Source organism: Benincasa hispida, chromosome 9, assembly GCF_027475165.1.
Source record: "Benincasa hispida cultivar pf3 chromosome 9, pf3_genome.v1.1, whole genome shotgun sequence".
Lineage (NCBI taxonomy): Eukaryota > Viridiplantae > Streptophyta > Magnoliopsida > Cucurbitales > Cucurbitaceae > Benincasa > Benincasa hispida.
In genome coordinates, this window is record NC_143486.1 from 10,007,660 (window position 1) to 10,027,920 (window position 20,261).

Here is a 20,261-nt window from a genome sequence, read left to right on the forward strand (position 1 = left end):
CGGATTCAGGTCATATTACCTATGGTCATCCTGGTGAAATGTAAGTCTCTATTATGAACGGTGTTATATAATGAAACTAAACATTTCGTGGTTCGGTCTTATAAAAACTCTTTTGTATAGAATATCCCCCCTCGCATGTCTATACATGAATAATCAGGATTAGATCATTTGTAACACTTTACAGCAATTGTAACAACTACAAAGCGGACCATACTCGTAGTATCACCAGGATAAGGTACCCAGCCTTATCCATTTACTATAGACCATTTAGGTTATCACTTAAACATGATCCACCTGTATATCTCTACATACATGTTTAAGTTACAAAGATAATCTTAGATGCTAGTTTATTGGTTTGTGGTTAATGCAACTAAAATATCAAATATTTTATAGACAACGAATAAAATATCATATATTTTATTAAATACATAATGAGTTTGTTCAACAATGTTTACAAACTATAGGACCCTATGAGATTTAGGGCATCAACCCCAACATCTTTAATATTAGTGGATTATCTTTCCTGGGCATACTGCCCCCAAGACGTATGTGGTTTATCGCCGAACTGGGTTACCAACTCCTATGTGCATTTACTTGTTTTCTTATTGATAGTAATTTGTTGTTACGGTGATTGTCAGTGCTTTTCATTTAACATCTGTACTTTGAGTGACGAGTCAACCTATCGCTTTTTCAACTAGTCCACCTTTCAATCCATAGATGTGGATCCCAAACCTATGCCTAGAATTATTTCTTTTGATGTTTGTAGTTATAGTTTTGTTTGACTTTTTCTCAAGGAATTGGTTAGTCGTCCAAAAACAAGTAACAATAGTTCATAGGTTTCGTTTGATACAAATCTAAACAATAAGAGATAAATTCGCGATTGACCTAGTTTTTAGTATTTCAGTCATAGGTAGATGAAGTGATGGTTGAAATGACAATGTTAAATACAAGAGAGTTTGGTCAAGCTTACCTATAGGGGTGTTTGTGGGTTGGGTTGGGTTGGGTTGAAAGACTTTTTAGACTCAACTCAATTGTTCAGGTTGTACATTTCTTCACTTCAAATAACATTCATTAAACAATGAACCCAACCCAACTATGAAATATTTTGGTTGGATTAGTTTGGGTTAAGCAAGTCATTTATTTAATTTTTTTTTCTTAAATGAAGTAAAATGTTTATGCGTAAAATTTTGATTAAACTATTTCATATATTGAATTAAGATTAACAACTCGATTTCAATTTATATAATGTAAAATCTCTTTTCAAAGTGCCAAAAAAACTTTTTCAGAATTGTTGGAGAATAAATTATCCAAAAAACTAATAAAATTAAATAAAACTAAAATAAATATATGTTATCTAATTGTATCATAAGCAAAAAAATATATATTTTAAATTTAATAATAAGTTAAGGTTGATTCAAGTTGGTTTGGGTCAATTTAGATAACCCATGAATCAACCCAACTCATAAAATTTTCATTTATTTGAATCTAATTCAACCAAAAAAAGAGTCGATAACCTAATTCAAACCACACAAGTTGGATTGAATTGATTATTTTTTTTGGATCATTGGATTTTCTGAATACCCCTACTTACCTACATTAATATGAAGTTCCGTAGTCCACTTTAGGAAAAAGAAAAAGAAAATATTGATCACATGTAACTGATTAATTAGATAAATTTTGGACAATTGGAAATTGAATGAAGTTTAAGGACAATTTGAGAAGTGATAAGACACAACCACAAAATTTCCCAAATAAAGAAATCTGCTAATGAATAAGACTTGTCATTGTCAGAAAAAAATGATTTAACCATACGAGACTTGACACGTGTCCATTGATTGGATTTCTTGCTTATGATTAATACAGTAAAAAGAAAATTCAGACCCAACAAAACGAGTGCGGCCAACGTCTTTTCAATCATCATATCACGGATTACAATGATCTAAATCATAGCCGCTCAAATTGATGACAAATCTTCATTTGTCTGAATCATCACCGTTCATTTCTTTTTTTCTTTTTTTCTTTTTTTCTTTTTTCGTCAAATGTTGTCTCGATTAGTACATTTTAAAATGGTTAAAATTTGTTCATAAATTCATTTTTATCCTTTTCAATCTAGTTTGTAAACAAATTAATTGACACGAAAAATTAATCCAGATTTCTATTATATATATAATTATAGTATTAAATTTTAGAGAAATTATTTTAAATAATAATACTGTTAAAAATATTTACAAGATATAGTAAAATTATAGAACTATCAATCTGTCAGCGTCTATCATTGATAGTTCTAAAATTTTGCTATATTTTATAAATATTTTGGTTCATTTTTTTTTATATTTAAAAACAACACTAAATTTTACATGAATATTTTTATTAATATTTTCACTTTTTCATAAATTCAATATGAACATTAGATGTGGTTCTGCATTTCCATTATTCCATACAAAAGTTTATGAAACTTTTATAAACTATGAAATATCACTTATATGAATATCATATGAATAATAAATATTTTAACTTATTTAAAAAGAATAAATTGTTTATTTATAGATTTATATGTTTATAATTTTGTTTAGAAATATCTATCAACATTCAAAACTTTTCAATATTTTCATCAAATTTTTTATAAAATTGACATCAGAATTTTAAACATTGACACAAATCCTATGTAATGCCTTTTCTATGCATAGTAGAAAAAAATATAAAAATAATAAATCTTTTTAAACAAAAGAGAACTATCCCATGATAAATTTTAATAGGATACTATTTGAACTTTACAAAACATAGTGCAATATAAATTGCATCCAAGTTTTTCTCTTTGAACTCATTTTAAAATAGTGAAATGTTTATATATTAATTTTAAAAGATAACTTTTCTAGGACTAACAACATTTCAAAAAGACTATTTATAAAAAAAAATATATATATTTTAAATGGTAAAATTATTGAAAATATTTACAAGATATAGCAAAATTTTAGAACTATCGATGATAAACATTTTTACTATATTTCAGTGTAGACACGGATAGAAACTGATAGACACTGATAGAAGTCTGTCAGTGTCTATCAGCATCTATTACTGATAGTTCTAAATTTTTGCTATATTTTATAAATATATTGGTTCATTTTTCTATGTTTAAAAACAATCCATTTATAAAAGTGGGATATTAACATTTTTGTCCACAAGAATTGAGGACCCACAAGCAACCAAACCAATATTTGACAATAAATTTACAAAGAAAAATGTACTAAATGAAAGATATATATTGATCATGAGATGAGGCAGATGCATGTACAAAACAGAGTACTTTTATTTTAGTAGTTTGTCATGTTATTTGAAAAGTAGAAGAAAGGCCATAGTAATTGATTGATTTCTTGATATAACTTTTTGAAAAGAAAGCTGAAAAGTGAAAAGTTTTCTGTAAAAAGTAAAAGGAGTTATAAGCACAAAGAAAGATCCTTTAAAATATTTATCTATTTTTTTGATATGTTGTGATAAATTTAAGCAAAATGAGTTCCAAGAACAAAACAGAAATTAGAGACTCTCCATTTTGTATCTCTCTATTTATCCACACAGAAGCTCATGCATGTTAAATAGTGAATAAGGTAAACATTTTGAGAACTGAGAAGGGAATGAATAGAGAGTAATTGGGTAAAAAATTTCAAAAATTTAGGGTTCTTTGGAAATATACATAGATATATATTTATATGCTGTTTTCCAAGAGAAAAGGGGTTTCCAAATTCCATTATGTAGAAACACTTTCAACTACTTTTTCATTTATATAACTGTTTTACCCTACCACCAACTATTTTTTGCCTTCTCAGTCCTCTTACCTACATTTTTTTTTTAATTTACTTTGTAATATCTTCATTTGTCATATGAGAATTATGTAGATCATATATATTAACCCTTAAAAATGTGAATAAGAATAACTTGTTACTTTTTAGGTGAATTTTCTAACTGTAAATTATTTAGTAGTGTGTTTGAAGTTGTTGAAAATTGCCCTAGGTAAGATCTAAAGCTCACAGATGGGTCCAAGTCCAAGGAAAACTGGAATGCGGCATGGGGAATCAAATATCTCGAAAGGAAAAAGTCAGACCATCGGGTTCCAGATCGACTAACAGAGCTTAAGAATTATCCCAAAAGAGAAATAATTGAGCCGAGCTCGACATTGGCACTCTACAACCTTAAGGATCACAACCACCTCGATACTATTGGGGTTAAACATAACTCCAAAGGGAAGGTATTATAGATAGTCTCATTTGACAGTCTCAAAGGGGAAAGTGAGTCGGAGGAGCATATCCAAGGGATGCGTACGAATTTTTCATGCCAACAGAAGTCTAAAAAACGGAAAAGCAATAACAAATAAGGGTCAATAGTCTCAGTATATAGGTGTCTGTTGAAAGCACTTAGACACTAACTCGGAAGTGAGAAATTAAGTTTTGGCATTTTAACAGTCATCCACAGACTATAAACATATATGGATGTTCTAGGTATATCAATCTTTTGTGTATAGTAGAAAAATGAGACATATATCGCAGTTAATATCTATGAATTTTTTTTTTAATACAATAAGTAATAATAGAGTGTGAAGTTTTGACTACCCTTGATAAAAATTAGAATATGTCAATGGCATCTCATTATTTTGTACAATACTAAATGTAGTTGATGATGGTAATGTAATAATCTATTCATTAACAAAACTTTAAAGATTGATAATGTGCAAAAACATATTGAAATATAAAAAAGAATTGAGAAGGTGTCATTGAATAGATTCCCAAAAGGAAAGTGTATGAAAAAAGGTGAAAATGGGAAAGAAAAGCAGAAAATAGAAGTTCATTTGGAAGTGTTATGTTATGTGGCAGTGCTGTATGGGAGAAGCTTGCCAACTGACAGATATCTACTTGAACTGCTGTCGCTTTTTCTTTTTCTTTTCACTTTTTCTTTTCCCCTTCAATTTTTTTTTCACGGGATATCCATTCGAATTAACTTGAGAAAAAAATCTTTTTGAAAATATTCATTTTTATTTAAATATTTTTTTTATAAAAATTGATTTAAATACACTTGAAAAACTATTTTGAGTGGTTGTCATACACTTCAATTTCTTCCAAAATGACTTATTTTTTAAATTAAATATTTAAAAATGTATTCTAAACACACACTTAGGTCTCGTTTGTTAACCATTTCGTTTTTTGTTTTTGTTTTTCTTTTTTAAAATTAAATCTATTTTCTCCACATTTCTTACAATAAATTACATTTTTATCAAGTATAATGATTGAATTTTTAGCCGAATTCAAAAAACAAAAAAAAATTTCTAAAAGCTTTTTTTTTTAGTTTTCAAATTTTGACTTGGTTTTTTAAATTATTGGTAAAAAGTATAAGAAATTCACAAAAAAAATAAATAATTAAAATAGTTACCAAACGAGAATTAATAAATCATACTTCAGTCGATGCTATGGGATATCACTCTTTGGTTTTGGGAAGATATTGAATTTATGGATTTTGTACTTAAGTTATTATTGTTGTTGTTATTATTATTATTATTATTTGTTCCAAGATAGATGAAAAAAAAAACTATTAAAAAGCTTGGCTGATCCATGGTTGCTCGAAAAATAAAATTGAATTAAATAATCTATTAAATATAAATTTGAATTTTACGTTTAAAAATGGACATGAATTTCAAACTTTATATATGATAGATCTGTGAATTATTTATTATTAAAAAAACAGCAAACATGTTAAAGGATTTAAAACTAAAAAATTAAAAATTTATTGGACACAAAATTGAATATTGTAAGGAGTTATTAGACATAAATCCAAAACTTTACAAACTCATTACACTTTTAAACTTCATGAATCAAATAGAAGAGAGAGAAAAAAGTAGAGGGAAGAAAAGAGAATCCCTCTCTCGGGTAGTAGATGAAAAAAGAAGAGGGAAAAGATAAGGTTTTAATTAATCCTATTCCGATGCCTTTAAATGGTGTAGGGCCAACTGGGTTCTCCTCACACTAATTTAAACTTCCATTTGGAGAGCTTTCATTAAAATCTCCCTTTTTTTTTAATCTTGATGCCTCCCCCACACTGTCGGAGTAAACACTATCTTCTGATGCCTAAATCTTAGCATCACGAGAGGTCAACAATTTTTTTTCTCCATATTTTTTATGCCGACAGTCCAAGAAATGGCGTCGAGCAAGCGTATTTCTCCCGATGCTAATGAAAGTATCGTCGGAAGAGTATATTTTCTTCGACGCCAAAAACACTATCGGAAAAAATGGTTTCTCCCGATAAGGGTGTTCATGGTTCAGTTTGGGAGTGAAACCGAACTGAACCATTCGGTTTTGAACTTACACTAAACCGAACCGAATTGTAAAATTTAGTTTGGAAGAGTATTTAGTCCGGTTCGATTTTGGTTTGGGTGCGGTTTGGTTTCGGTTTGAGCGTCACAAGATCTGAAGGACAAATGAGCTTTGACGAAGATTTGACGAAGTGAGATCTGACTTCTGAATTTTGAGTAGATGTTGGGAGTGAGAGAGACCAGATATGGTAGACACGAGGGATAGTGAGGAAGTGGTAGAGTGAGTGAGATGAGACGAGACTTCCAACATTAGACAATATCGTAGGAGGCACTGAGATGGGTGGCCGGAAGGCGACAGAGTGAGAGAGAAAAGAAAGGGGTCGGCGGAGTGAGAGAGAGTCAGAGTCAAAGAGATGAGAGGGGGGCATCGGATGGGCGGGATCTACATTGCACGACTAGCAATGAGGATCTGAGGGAGGGGGGCGACGCGGTGGGCGGGAAGGATAGAGTAAGTGGAGAGTCTCTTTCAATTTTCAAACCCTAAGGGAGTAAGTGGTTAAGTCAAAGTGGATGTGGATATAATTGATAAATATAAATAATATATATAATTTTCATTTTTTTTAATATGCAGTTCGGTTCGATTTTAATTTGGTTATCGATTTTAAAACAAAATCGAACCAAATAATTCGTTTTTGGAATTACACTAAACTAAACCGCACCGTAGAATTCGATTTAGGTGAGTAGTCGGTTCAGTTTCGATTCAGTTTTCCAATCGGTTTGGTTTCTGCGGTTTTAGTAAACACCCCTATCTCCCAACATTTTTCTAAGCATCGAAAAAATCTTCATCGGGAAAAACCAAGTTTCTTGTAGTGTAGACATAAAACTTGAAACTTATAACTTAAACTCTAAAACTTAATCGTGAAGATAAACATAAATAAAATAGTAATTGATTTATCTACTCCTTTCCTTAGTGTTGAAGTTTTAATTCTTCGTATTTTACATTTGTTATGGTGAAAAAAAATTAATATAAATTTAGTCATTATGGTTTGGGAAAAGTTAATTTTAGTCCCTATAATTTAATAAAACCTCATAAATAATGTTTATGGTCAAGTAAAATTCTCATAAATAGTTCTTATTGTATGAATTGATTATTGAGAATCATATCAAATCATAAGAACTAGATTCTAATATAAGTATCAAATTTACAATTTAACACTATTTATAGGGCAAATATCAATTTAAACCATGAACATTCTTAAGTGTATCCAAATAAAATATATTAGAAGGTTTAAGTTGATATAATTATGAAGGTTTAGAGTTTAAATTGATACACTTATGAAAGTTTGAAGTTTAAATTGATATAATTATTAGTTTAAGATTTAAATTGATACGAGACCCAAAGTTGATAATAAATTAATATTTACTCTTATTTATTTAATTAATTTTTAATGTTTTCCTATGATAGAGAGAGAGGGAGGGAGAGTCCAAAGAAGTGGTAGCTGAATTGTGGCCTTTTATAATAGAGAGAGGTGATGCAGCAGAAATTAAAGAAAAGAAAAATGAAATGGTCAGTTCAGTCATTCAGTAACAACTTAAAGTCAGAGAGTAGCACTTTCCCAAAACCAACCCAACTAAAATCAATGCCCAACTCTTCCTCTGTTTCTTCATATTTCTCCTATTTATGTCCTTCCACAGGAAACATCTTTCAACCTTGTCCACAACCCTTCATTTATTATGATTTACTCAATTGGATTGGATTGCCTGTGAAAGTGAAAAGCTTCCCTTTTTTTTACTTACACATCTCATGAAGCTATGAGATAGCTATGTCAACTTCTCCTCCTCTCTCTCTTGCTGCTTTCTTCTTCTTCTTCTTCTTCTTCTTCTCATTTCTTCCTCCTACATCAGGTACTCCACTCCTTTGCTAACCAAATGGCTTGAATCTGTTATCTGTTCTTTTCTTTCGATTCACCCTTTGATGTTTTATGTGTACAGTTGGGTTGGTTTTGTCAAGGAGTAGTGGTAGAGAGGGAAAGGGTAATGAAATGAAGAATTTGGAAGAAAAAATGGTGATTGGTTCACGGCCGCCGGGATGTCAGAACAAATGTATGAGTTGCAGGCCGTGCATGGCGGCCGTTGTGGTGCCGGTGCACCGGATGAAGGGGAAGGCCTTTCAAGCCTTTTCTTCCTCAGAGGATAGCTATTATCTTCTCTCATGGAAATGCCGCTGTGGGAATAAGATCTATCAACCCTAGCACCATCCTCATCATTTTTATTTACTCCAATCTCCGACGTTTTCGTCAATAAGATGTATCTATGTTTAGGTGATTGTTATTAAAATTGTTTATTTTTTGCAATCGAATTGTTTATGTTGAAGCTGAGAAACTAATGAGAATGCATTACAAATATACGTGAATTTCTCGTATTATTTAGATATAATTATCATTTCAAAAGTTGATGGTTCAATTCTCATTCCAAAATGGTTGAACTCATTAAGAAAAGTTTTCCTTATTTGAAAAGATATACCATCAATCTCATAAGTTCAATTCCGACTTCAAAGTGATGATGTAGCTTCTTGTCTCAAATTTTTGAAATTTTAGTAAATTTATTTTTTTTTTATCGCTGCACTTATCTTCTGCTTTCTATTTTTTAATAATAAAAAATAATAAATAAATTATTTATAATTTTTTATTGGACAACTATCTCCGTGGTACAAGGAGAGGTGTAGCTTAGACACCCTAGTTTTTCACAAACACTAACATTTATTCCATTTTCTCTGCTCATATATTTTTTGAAATTTTATATATATTAAAATTGCAATATTTGGATAAATTTGGGCCGAGTTGACGCATACAGACCACAAATTTGGGCCGGCCCATAAGGCAAAGGAATAACTAACAAGTGAACAGAAAATGGAATCGTAGTTAGTTTCTCTCCCCTCATAATGGCAACGCTCTCTCTCCACCGTTCTTCACAGTCCGTTACCGCCTCTTCGATCGCCGTTCCTCTCTGTTCAACCTTCCATGCTCGGCCGGAAATCTGCTTCTCTTCTCATCGTCGCCGTCTTTCACCTCTCTTACTCTCCTCCGATTCTTGTCACAAATCCGCCGTTTGCAGCGCAGCAGTAAGGCCGCCACCGGATTCCGATCCGCCTCCTGAGGAGGATCCTATTCGTCTAAAAGGTTCATATTCTTTGCTGATGTTATCTCATTTAATTTGCTGAAGTGGCTGAATTGCTCGTGATAAGGCCTAAAGATTTTAGTGTATAGAGCTTGGTCGTGTGTTTGCTTATTTCTAGTTCGTTTTTTAACCATAGGTGGAGAAGTCTAGGTAATCTTTATTCCTAAGGAATGGGCTTCGCAATCGAAAAGGAAAATTATTAGCTCCTGAATTTAGCTCGGTTTGCTACAATTAGTAACAGTGTTATTTATCCATTTGAATTCCTGGTTGTTTAGGAGTTAATCATCCATAAATGTTAATGTTTCTAGTCATCCGTAAATTTGCTAGGTCTTCGATCCGTATGTGCTTTAGCCATAATATAAAAGTTTCTTATGATTTATTTTGGAAGTTTGTTAAGTAGGAAATTTTGCTCGATACGTTTTAGATATGTGAAAATCATACCAGAAAAGAAATAATGGTATTTGGAGTTTGTGCGATTCTGGTGCAAGTGATACTACTCTTTGGACATTTTCATTCGTAAACTATATCTGAGTATTCATGTTTAGCTACTAGTAGAAAGCCATTTTCGGATTCCATGACAGTTATATCTTGCTTTCTTGTAAGAGTAATGGCTGTTTTCAGGATTTAGCTTCCAAGTGTAAGATGAAGGAAGCGTGGATATTATGGTTTTTAAGGGTGACTTTTGGTTCTTAATGGTGTTAGATCGCAATTACAGTTACACCCACTTGTTCTAGTTGTTAAGCTTGGATAACATAATTTTTTCTTTATTTCATTTGCTAGCACTCTCTTCCGCATGTTAGCCAAATTTTCTTTTTTGTTCACGATGCCTAACATGTTATCTTTTAATATGAAATGGGATGGAAATGACATCGTGGTGATTTGAGAGTTATTTAGGTTTTCTACCTTAAATCGGTGTTCCTTCTAAACTTCTATTTTGTGAATTTAGCTTCTTGAGTATGACCAATTGGAGCGTTTTCTGTAATTTTCTTGCAATTCTAGGGAATTGCTTATCTTCGTCTATTCTACTAATCTCTTAATAATGAATTTGGTCTTTTATTTAATAAAAAAGAAATGTAAAGACAGAGAAAGTGAAGGAAGAGTCTTTCGTGAGTTATCATGTTTTTAGAGAGAATCATTTAAGGTGAATATGTGATCAAAGTAGATAAGGTGATTGTTGACTGTTGGTTTAATAGGAAATAATAGTTTCTCTCTTATTTAATAAAAACAGAGAGACAGAGAAAGTGAAAGACCCTTTCATAAGGTGGCATTTCTTTTAGAGAGAATTATTTCGGGTGATCATGTTGATCAAAGTAGATAAGGTGATTGTTGACCATCGGTTTAATGAAAAAGAATTGTTATTTTTCATTTAATAAATGGAGAGACAGAAATTGAAGGGAGAGGCTTTCATAAGTTATCATATTTTAAAAGAGAATCAATTTATGGTGAATATGTTGAACAAAGTAGATAAGGTGATTGTTGACTGTTGGTTTCATAAAAGGAATTGTTTCTTTCTCATACAATGAAAACGGAGAGGCAGAGATAGTGAAGGAAGAGTCTTCCATACGTTGTCATTTTCTCTAAAGAGAATCATCTTAGGGTGAATATGTTGATCAAAGTTCATAGTAGATAAGATGATTGTTGACCGTTTGTTTAGTAAAAAAAAAAAAATAATAATCATTTTTTTCTTATTTAATTTAAAAATGAAGAGGTAAGAAAACTGAAGGGAGAGCCTTCCATAAGTTGTGACAGAATCATTTTAGGGTATGTTGATTGGAATAGACAAGGAGATTATTAGACTGAAACTGTTGGTAACACTAAGGAATTCCATCAAATTATTATCTACTTTTAATGTTTAAACTTGATACTATTTTTCCTGCATGATAATTCATGTTGAAACTTATTGCGTGTATTTGAATTGTTTTGGTCTCATGTTCCGTCACTTCTCTTAATATCATTATTTGAGCAGGTTTTCCAGCAATTTTATCAAAATTTCGGGACAGAGTACAAATTTTCTTTGCTGTGTTATTCTGGATGTCCCTCTTCTTCTGGACTTCTGCCTTAGATGGAAAAAATAGACCTAACAAGGGCTCTCGATTTAGACGATAGTTTTGTAAACAAGCATTCTTTTGTAAAGGATTGTAGGTTAATATAGTGTTAGGCTACTTGATTATATCTAAAGATATATCTCAGCCTTTGACGAGGTAGATAAAGCTTGCTCCAGGATGTTGATACCAAAGATGCAAGATTGTATACCCTGTATATTGTGTAGCTGCAAAGGAGAGATACTGAATGGAATGGTTACGAATCAAATACAAGTAAACCGTCATGGAAAGTCGTATTTTGTATTATATTCTTATCAAGCGTCTTGAATTTCTTGAATCCCACCCCCTCCCATCTTGAATAACATAACCAGGGGAATTGAAGATATTCAACTGTCGCTGACTAATCTTGTTCTCTTTTTTGGACCAGTTTGTGTGTCATTCTTGCGCAAGAATCAGGCTAATCTTCTATGCAACGATGCAGTTTTATCGAACGTGTTAAGGGACAGCAAACTAATCTTTTTTTTTTTTTTTTTTTTTTTTGCTATTAAATTAAAATTCTACAGATTGGTATTGGTTTTCCTTGACAGGAATTTGGTTGATGGATGTATAAGAATTGTGTACAGGAGACTTGCAGCATTAGAATGATTGGTTCGTGGGATATTTAGAAGTGATTGCCACAATGTGTTTGACACGTTGCTAATAGTTCAATGTGTGGCTAAGAACTAAGTTTTTATAGGTCATATTATGATGTGCTAGGGTTTTGTGAAAAGCTGAAAGTGAGAGTTGGTTGGGAGAAGTGATCTCTAATTATTCTATTACGATCATACCCAAATGTTTTCTTCAATCAATTCTTTTGTTGTTTTCTTTTTTTAATTTTTATATTAGGATGGGCAGATCAACATCGCTCTAAAAGCCTATTCTTTTTTATTGCTCATATTACAGTTTAAAAGTTTTATAAAGTTGCCAAAATTGGGTGTCATATTCCTATTGTTTTAGGTTTTGGTTGTAACCATTCTTTTAATTTAAGGTTTGGTTTTTGGAGGGTTTTTTTTTTTTTTTTCTTTAAATAAAATTTCATGTCTTAGATGATGATAATTGAAAGCTTGAGGAAGTAACTGAAATGATCTTTATAGTTTAGGATTGATGTATATATAGAATTTTTTCAAATATTCAATTAGCTTTTAGTTACTATAGCTTGTAAGTAATGTATTGGTCGATTGAATTATAGTAAGCCCGTCATATATATATATATATATATATATATATCACTGAGCTTAACCAACTCAAATTGATATTTAATATAACCATCATATGCTTACTTTTTGCATACCATGTATGCAGTTAACATATGTTGAAATAATGTTAAGAGGATTGAAAGGCGAGGGGGAAACGTTTGAAGATCTTATTTCTTGGGCAATGACATATAAACTAGGTGAACTATTTAGCTATTGAGGTAGGATTTACTCCTTTATTTACAATTTGACACATCAATAAAGGACATCATTTTATTTGTCTCGATCTATTCTAATATGTTATTTTTTTAGCAAACAATGCTATAAGATGATATTGAAAGAAGTTCAAAATAGTACGAAAAAATTGCTCAAATTGCAGGTTTAGGTAACGAAAATTCAACTTTATGTCTATTTAGTCACTAAAGTGTAAAATGTGTTTGATAGGAACTTGAGCTTTCAATTTTATATTTACTAAGTCTTTTAAACTTTAGAAAGTGTCTAGTAAACCAATAAAGCTTCAAGTTTAGGTCGAATAAGTCATTGAATTTTCAATTTTGTGTCTAATAGCTATGTTCATATCTATTAGACATAAAATTGAAATTTCAAAGTTGATCAACTTTTTAAAATTTATATGTATCAATAACCTATCTGACACAAAATCAAAAGTTGAAAGTTTTTTAAATATTTCTAAATTAAAAAAATTCATTAAACATTTTTTTGGGGCAAATATTAAATTATATATCTAAATTTTGGAGTTGTATCAATTTAAACTCTAAACAAATAATGGTATCAATTTAAAAGTTCAAATTTTATAAGTGTATCCAAAATAAGATTTAAATTGATACATTTACGAAAGTTTAAAGTTTAAATTGATACACTTATAAAAGCTCAAGATTTAAACTGATACATCTCCTAAATTTAGAGTTTAAACTTGTTTGGTAAAATCTAGTTCTTTGTTTTTGTTTTTGAAAATTAAGCTTATTTCATACACATTTTTTACAATAATTTGCATATTTCTTAAGTACAATGGTTGAATTCTTAGCAAATTTAAAAAATAAAAAAAACTTTTTGAAAGCTATTTTTTTTTTATTCTCAAATTTTGGTTTGATTCTTTAAACCATTGATGAAAAAAAGATAACAAATGAAGACATTTAGAAATTTAGAGATAGAAATAGTGTCCATAGATTTAATTTTTAAAAACAAAAACTAAGAATTAAATGATTATCAAATAAAATCTTAATTATTAATTTAAGATTTAAATTGATATGTCAATTAAAGTTTAAAGATATAATTGATATTTGTTTTAAAAAAAAAAAAAAAGTTGAAAGTTATAGGTCTGAAGTGTAATTTAAGGATTTTAAAACTTTTGCACAAATAAAGAAAAGAGGTACAGGTTTGTTTATTATTCCTATGGGTACCACAATTTTATCAAGAGCCGTCCACGTGTACAACGACATTGGGATAGTGGGTCCTATCTCTGGTGCGTTGTATCTACGTGTCGTACGGTAGGAGGTGGAAGATTGCGCTGGCCCTGTGGTGGAACGACAAGTCGACAACAAACCCAAAAATATCGATATCGCTGCCTCCCTCTGCTTCTTCCAATTCCGTCTTCTTGCTTTGATGCCTATGTCTACGAACCAAATATTTCTAGCAACAATTTTCCACATTTGGCATTAAACTTTTAACATATTTTTTCAAGCTTACCGTTGGTTTTTCTTTTTTCTTTTTTTTTTTTTTTCCAAAAAAATATAGTTGTGAAATTGTGATTTTTTTAAAAAAATAATATTTTTTTAATAAATAATGACAAAAATAGGATTAGATGGAAAATATTCATAAAAATAGGTTTTTAAATCGTGTACCGGATACACGATTACACCTTAATCGTGTACCGGGTACACGATAAGCTCTAAATCGTGTACCGAGTACACGAGTACCTGGACACCTGACACACACAGTCTGGTGTGGCAGTCATGCAGGTTTGACTGAGGAAATCGTGTACCCAGTACACGACTTCCTCACATTAAAATATCCGCACGCCCCTTCTTCTTCCTCACCGAAACGTTTGGGTTCTCCATCGAATTCTGCCGATTTCGCCATATCTTCGATCGTTTTCCTCTATTTTGCTTTCTGCCTTCCAAAATATTGTTGATTTTCCTCATTGAGGCCTTCATTTCACCGAATCCTCAATTTTCCTCATCGAAATCTTCCAAAATTCTGATTTTGCTCAATTTTCCTCACCAAGTCCTCCATTTGTTCCTCACCGAAATCTACCTCTTTGGCTGTCGATTTTTGCTCGCTTCGGTGGTATATTTCTTTCTCTAGTTGTTTTTCAATATATTTTAAACTAAGAAATATATGTATGTTTGGGCTGATCTTATATTTAGGTGGTAAATTTTGGAATTCTCTCTAGTTTATGTATGTTTTTGGGCTGATCTGTATGTATATGTATGTTTTTCAATATATTTTAAAGTTAGAAATATATGTATGTTTAGGCTGATCTTATATTTATGTGGTAGATCTTGGAATTCTATGTTTTTGGGCTGATTTGTATGTATATGTATGTTTTTGGGTTGATCTAGTTTATGTATGTTTTTTATCTGTATGTATATGTATGTTTTTGGGCTGATCTTATATTTTTTTTTTTATTTGTTTGGGCTGATTTAAACTTATTAGAAATCTTATATGTATTTGTTGGGCTGATCTTATATGTATATGTTTGTAGATCTTAAATTTTTATATTTGTTTGGGCTGATTTAAATATATAATTTATAAATCTTAGATTTGGTCTGATTTAAATGTATAATATTTAGATCTTATATGTTAAACTTAGAAATTGGTGTTTGTTGGGTTGACATATTAACATTTTTTTTTTTGTCAATTATAACCGTTGAAAAAATCATAATAAATATGTCAATGTGTCCTGAAGATTTAGTAATTCTTGAACCTGGAAATGATGGAGATAGTGACATTGACGTTGAAGTTGATGAATTATTTGGAAAAGTAGTGGTGAACATATATACAGAATATGCCCTAAAAAAAAACCAGAATATGCCCTAAAAAAACTGAAGAGGTGGGAAAAACGAGCATCGGCACATACGGTGACATCCATTGACAGGGAAAGTCAAACTTTCAAAGTAAAAACTGGCATAAGTAGGTTTCTCAAAGACAGCACACCCAAGTTTTAAGCTTGAAAGAAGGAACATGTTCTTGTAATAAGTGGCAATCATTCAAGATTCCATGCTCTCGCAATTACATGCGTATGACATACCTACCACTTATTGATGGATGTTACAATTTATCCAATTTCAAGCGTTTTTATGAAGGCCGCTTTCATCCAATTCAACACCCAGATTATTGGCCAGAATTATTATTTACAGAAGTTCGTCCAAATGCGGACTTACTAAGAGAACAAGGTCGGTCAAAAAGTACGTACATTCATAATGAAATGGATTGGAGAGAAGCAAGCCAAAAAGTGCGATGTACAATTTGTAAAAGAGAAAAACATAATAGACGCACTTGTCTACACCGTACACTGGGTGCTTTGTCGTCTTCGGGTCATTAGGTGTATCATTAGGTGTATTTTTTTTACTTGTATATTTTATATACTTGTATTCTTTATGTATTTATATTTTTCATGTAATTGTATATATCATGTATTTGTATTCTTTATGTATTTATATTTTTCATGTAATTGTATATTTCATGTATTTGTATTCTTTATGTATTTATATTTTTCATGTAATTGTATATTTCATGTACTTATATTCTTTATGTACTTATAATTTTCATGTAATTGTATATTTTATGTACTTGTATTCTTTATGTATTTATAATGAATTTATGTAATAAATTTATTTTATGTAATTGTATTTGTTATGTACTTTTTATGTCATGGATTTTATTATGTAATGTAATTTGAACTTTTTAGGTATGGAGCTTGGTCCTTCTAATCCTGGACAATTATATCAACAAAATACACATCGTTCACAGATAGTATGGGATAGTTCTTCCACTATAGTGTTGAGTTGTCGGAGAAGGGAGGTGACTGCACATACTATCCCATATAATCATCGCATTATTCCATATGTTTAGAAGGCAGGTTTTCTTGGGTTGCACAAATTAGTTTCATCCAGCTTGATTGGCATCTTATTATTGTTCTAGTTGAGCGCTGGAGACCATAAACCCACACATTTCACCTGTCTTGTGGGGAATGTACGATTACGCTGCAGGATGTTGCCATACAATTTGGGTTACGAGTGGACGGGCAACCATTGACAGGTTCACTACAGTATGACTGGAAGAACGTTTGTGAAGAGCTCTTAGGCATTCTACCAGAGGATCTGAAGGGATCAAGATTGAGTATCCCTTAGTTGGCATCCTAGTTTCCAGAATTATCTCCCGATGCCGACGACATCAGCGTACGTAGGTATGCACGAGCATACATCCTGCAGCTTATTGGAGGATTTTTATTTGCTAACAAATCAAATACTATGGTGCATATCATGTTCCTCCCATTATTGTCTGATTTCGAGCACGCTGGTACGTACTCGTGGGGTGGTGCATGTCTTGCATGGTTGTATAGAGAACTTTGTCGGGCTTCCAATGCACAAGCATTGGAAATAGCAAGGGCCATTGATACTATTACAAGTGTAGGCTTATGATCGATTTCCAATTATAGCACCACAAATCTAACTACAGGCCCCAGATCATCGTCCACTTAGTGTCAGGTATTATTTCATTTATATATTTATTTTGTTATCATTTTATGTAAGAATATAAATTAATAAAGAATATAAATTAATTGTATTTTTTATAATTTTAGATGAAGTGGTGTATTAGCTGCCTCTGAACAGTAAGCAAATATTTTGCTCGTGAATAGAAAAATATTCGACATGTTGATGCACAATCAGGTAGTAAATATGTATATAAATGAATATTTAAAACATTTTATATGTATACTTATTATTATTTTTTTGTCAGGTTATTTAGACGCCATACACACAGATTTGGTCATCCTTACCTGATTATTATCGTGATGGTGAAGACATATGATTGACCGTTAGCCCTCTTATATGCTTCCATATAGTAGAGTGGCATCATCCAGATCGTGTGCTGAGACAGTTCGGTCTGCGACAAACGATACCTTCGCTATCCTATACACTCCCAGCACTACATCAGATCGATTTAAGAGGTAAACACGACCAAGACTGGTGTCGAACCCATGCGGAATATTTATCCTACTGGCATGGACGACATGATCGTTGTACACAGGGAGAATTAACAAACGGGTCAGTTGTATCAGACGACTACTTTTCCTGGTACAATTCGATCACGAGGCGATTATCACACCTGACGGCGTTTACTATTACTGCATGGTAAGAGATTTAAAATTAGACATTTTCCATATATATGATATGAATATTGTTTAATATTTTTTTTATTGTACAAAATAATTTTATCGGCGATGTTCAACAATATTCAGTGCAGAACAACTTACCAGAATTGGGTTCAATGTGTCAGCAAACATTGATCAACATAAAAGGTATTATTCAACAAACAAGACGACTCAATGTTGCTGACACCGATCGAAGACGTATTCGTCGTAGACGGCAGCGACAACAGGGTGAACCTAATTTAGAGGGACCCGAAGATAATCCCCATGAGGGGTAAGAGCCAGGGGGTCGTTTTTAAATCCCAAATTGTATCATTTTCAAATTGTAAATTAAAAAACTAATTGTAAATATTCTTTAATATCATGGTTTTTTTTAATATGAGTGCAAGATGTTTTCATTGTAGATTAAATATATAATTAATTTTAATAATTAAGTTTAACAATTAAAAAAACAATAGTCAACAAACTTAAAAAAAAAAGAAAAAAGAAAAAAATTATAAGCAAATGTGGACCGGGTACACGAGTTTGCTTGACAGTCAACTAGTCAGCCGACGTGGTGCTAACTGGATTAAACGGTACTCGTGTACCAGGTACACGAGTATGCCACATGGAAATCGTGTACCCGGTATATGATTCCACTACCTTAATTTTATCAATACTTTCCCAAAACACCTATTCTTAGAAATTGTTTCCCTCCAACCCTATTTTTGTCATTATTTATTAAAAAAATATTATTTAAAAAAAAATCTGAAATTGAGGATGGAATAGAGAAAATATAAAATAATATTATATTTATATAATAATAATAATTAAATAAATATAATCTAAAATAAAATAATTGAAATTAATTGGATAATATGAAAATTAATGAAATTTGAAAGTAAATTTCCCACCAATATGCATCATGGACAATATGAAAAATGACATATGGCTTTTAGGACACTAAGCATTAGACATCTATTTTTATGATATTTATAATACTCCCCCTTAGATGCCCATATATATATATATATAATATGTCTCGTTAAACCTTACTAGGAAAAACTAAATGGAAAAAAAATCTTAATGAAAGAAAAAGAGTATATATTTCATATAATATATACTCCTAAAAGAATACAATATATTTACTCCCCTATGAAAACATCACTTAAGATCTCTGAGTTATTGCATTCCAATGTTGTGCACCAATTTTTTAAAAAGTTGCGGTTAGTAATGCCTTTGTAAATAAATCTGTCAGGTTATCCTTCGAACAAATTTATTGTACAGTGATGTCGTCATTTTCTTCAAGATCATGAGTGTAGAAAAGTTTTGGTGAAATATGCTTTGTTCTATATTCTTTAATATATCCTCCTTTGATTTAGGCTATGCAAGCTGCATTGTCTTTGTATAATATTTTGTTGGAAGATTTTTATTAGAAGACAAGTCACACGTTTCACGAATGTGCTGAGTCATTGATCTTAGTCATACACATTCTCAACTAACCTTGTGAATTGCTAGAATTTCAGCATGATTTGAGGAAGTGACCCTTATAATCTGTTTCACCAATCGCCATAATATAGCAGTTCCTCCATATGTGAATAAATAATCTATTTGAGATCTAGCTTTGTGTGGATCAGATAAATATCCATATCGATCGTTCCTTAGAGATAACGAAGTATATGCTTAACTCCGTTCCAATGTCTTTTTGTAGGAGAAGAACTATATCTAGCTAATAAATTTACTGAAAATGCAATATCTAGTCTTGTATTATTAGCAAGATACAAAAGTGCACCAATTGCACTAAGATATGATACTTCAGGATCAAAAAGTTCTTCATTATCTTCTCGAGGTCGAAATATATCTTTCTTTATATTCAATGAACAGACTTTCATTGGAATATTTAATGGATGTGTTTTGTTCATATAAAATCTTTTCAAAATTTTTCCTGTATAAGTTGACTGATGAATAAATATTTTATCTATTAAATGCTCAATTTGAAAATTAAGGCAAAATTTTATTTTTCCGAGATCTTTCATCTCAAATTATTTCTTAAGATATTGTATTTCCTTTTAAAGCTATTCAGGAGTTTCAATTATATTCAAGTCATCAACATATACAATTATAATAACAAATTTTGATGGTGATTT

At 31.1% G+C, this 20,261-nt stretch overlaps 2 protein-coding genes across 3 annotated transcripts; both read left to right on the plus strand.

The window, feature by feature from the left end:
* Positions 1-7,865: 7,865 nt before the first annotated feature.
* Positions 7,866-8,697, plus strand: LOC120086057 (EPIDERMAL PATTERNING FACTOR-like protein 8). The gene is made up of 2 exons (XM_090318175.1): positions 7,866-8,197; positions 8,285-8,697. Exons 1-2 carry the CDS (start codon positions 8,116-8,118, stop codon positions 8,542-8,544), a joined length of 342 nt encoding a protein of 113 aa, XP_090174301.1. The 5' UTR covers positions 7,866-8,115; the 3' UTR covers positions 8,545-8,697.
* A 456-nt stretch (positions 8,698-9,153) lies between these two features.
* On the plus strand, positions 9,154-12,202 carry LOC120086544 (uncharacterized). Of its 2 annotated transcripts, XR_016531686.1 has the most exons (3): positions 9,203-9,471; positions 11,436-11,784; positions 11,939-12,202. XR_016531686.1 is itself a non-coding variant. In XM_039043254.2 (2 exons), exons 1-2 carry the CDS (start codon positions 9,234-9,236, stop codon positions 11,573-11,575), a joined length of 378 nt encoding a protein of 125 aa, XP_038899182.1. In that variant the 5' UTR covers positions 9,154-9,233; the 3' UTR covers positions 11,576-11,896. The 2 variants fall into 2 exon arrangements, 1 of the variants encoding a protein (XP_038899182.1); XM_039043254.2 differs by lacking the exon at positions 11,939-12,202 and having other exon boundaries at positions 9,154-9,471; positions 11,436-11,896.
* Positions 12,203-20,261: the final 8,059 nt, after the last annotated feature.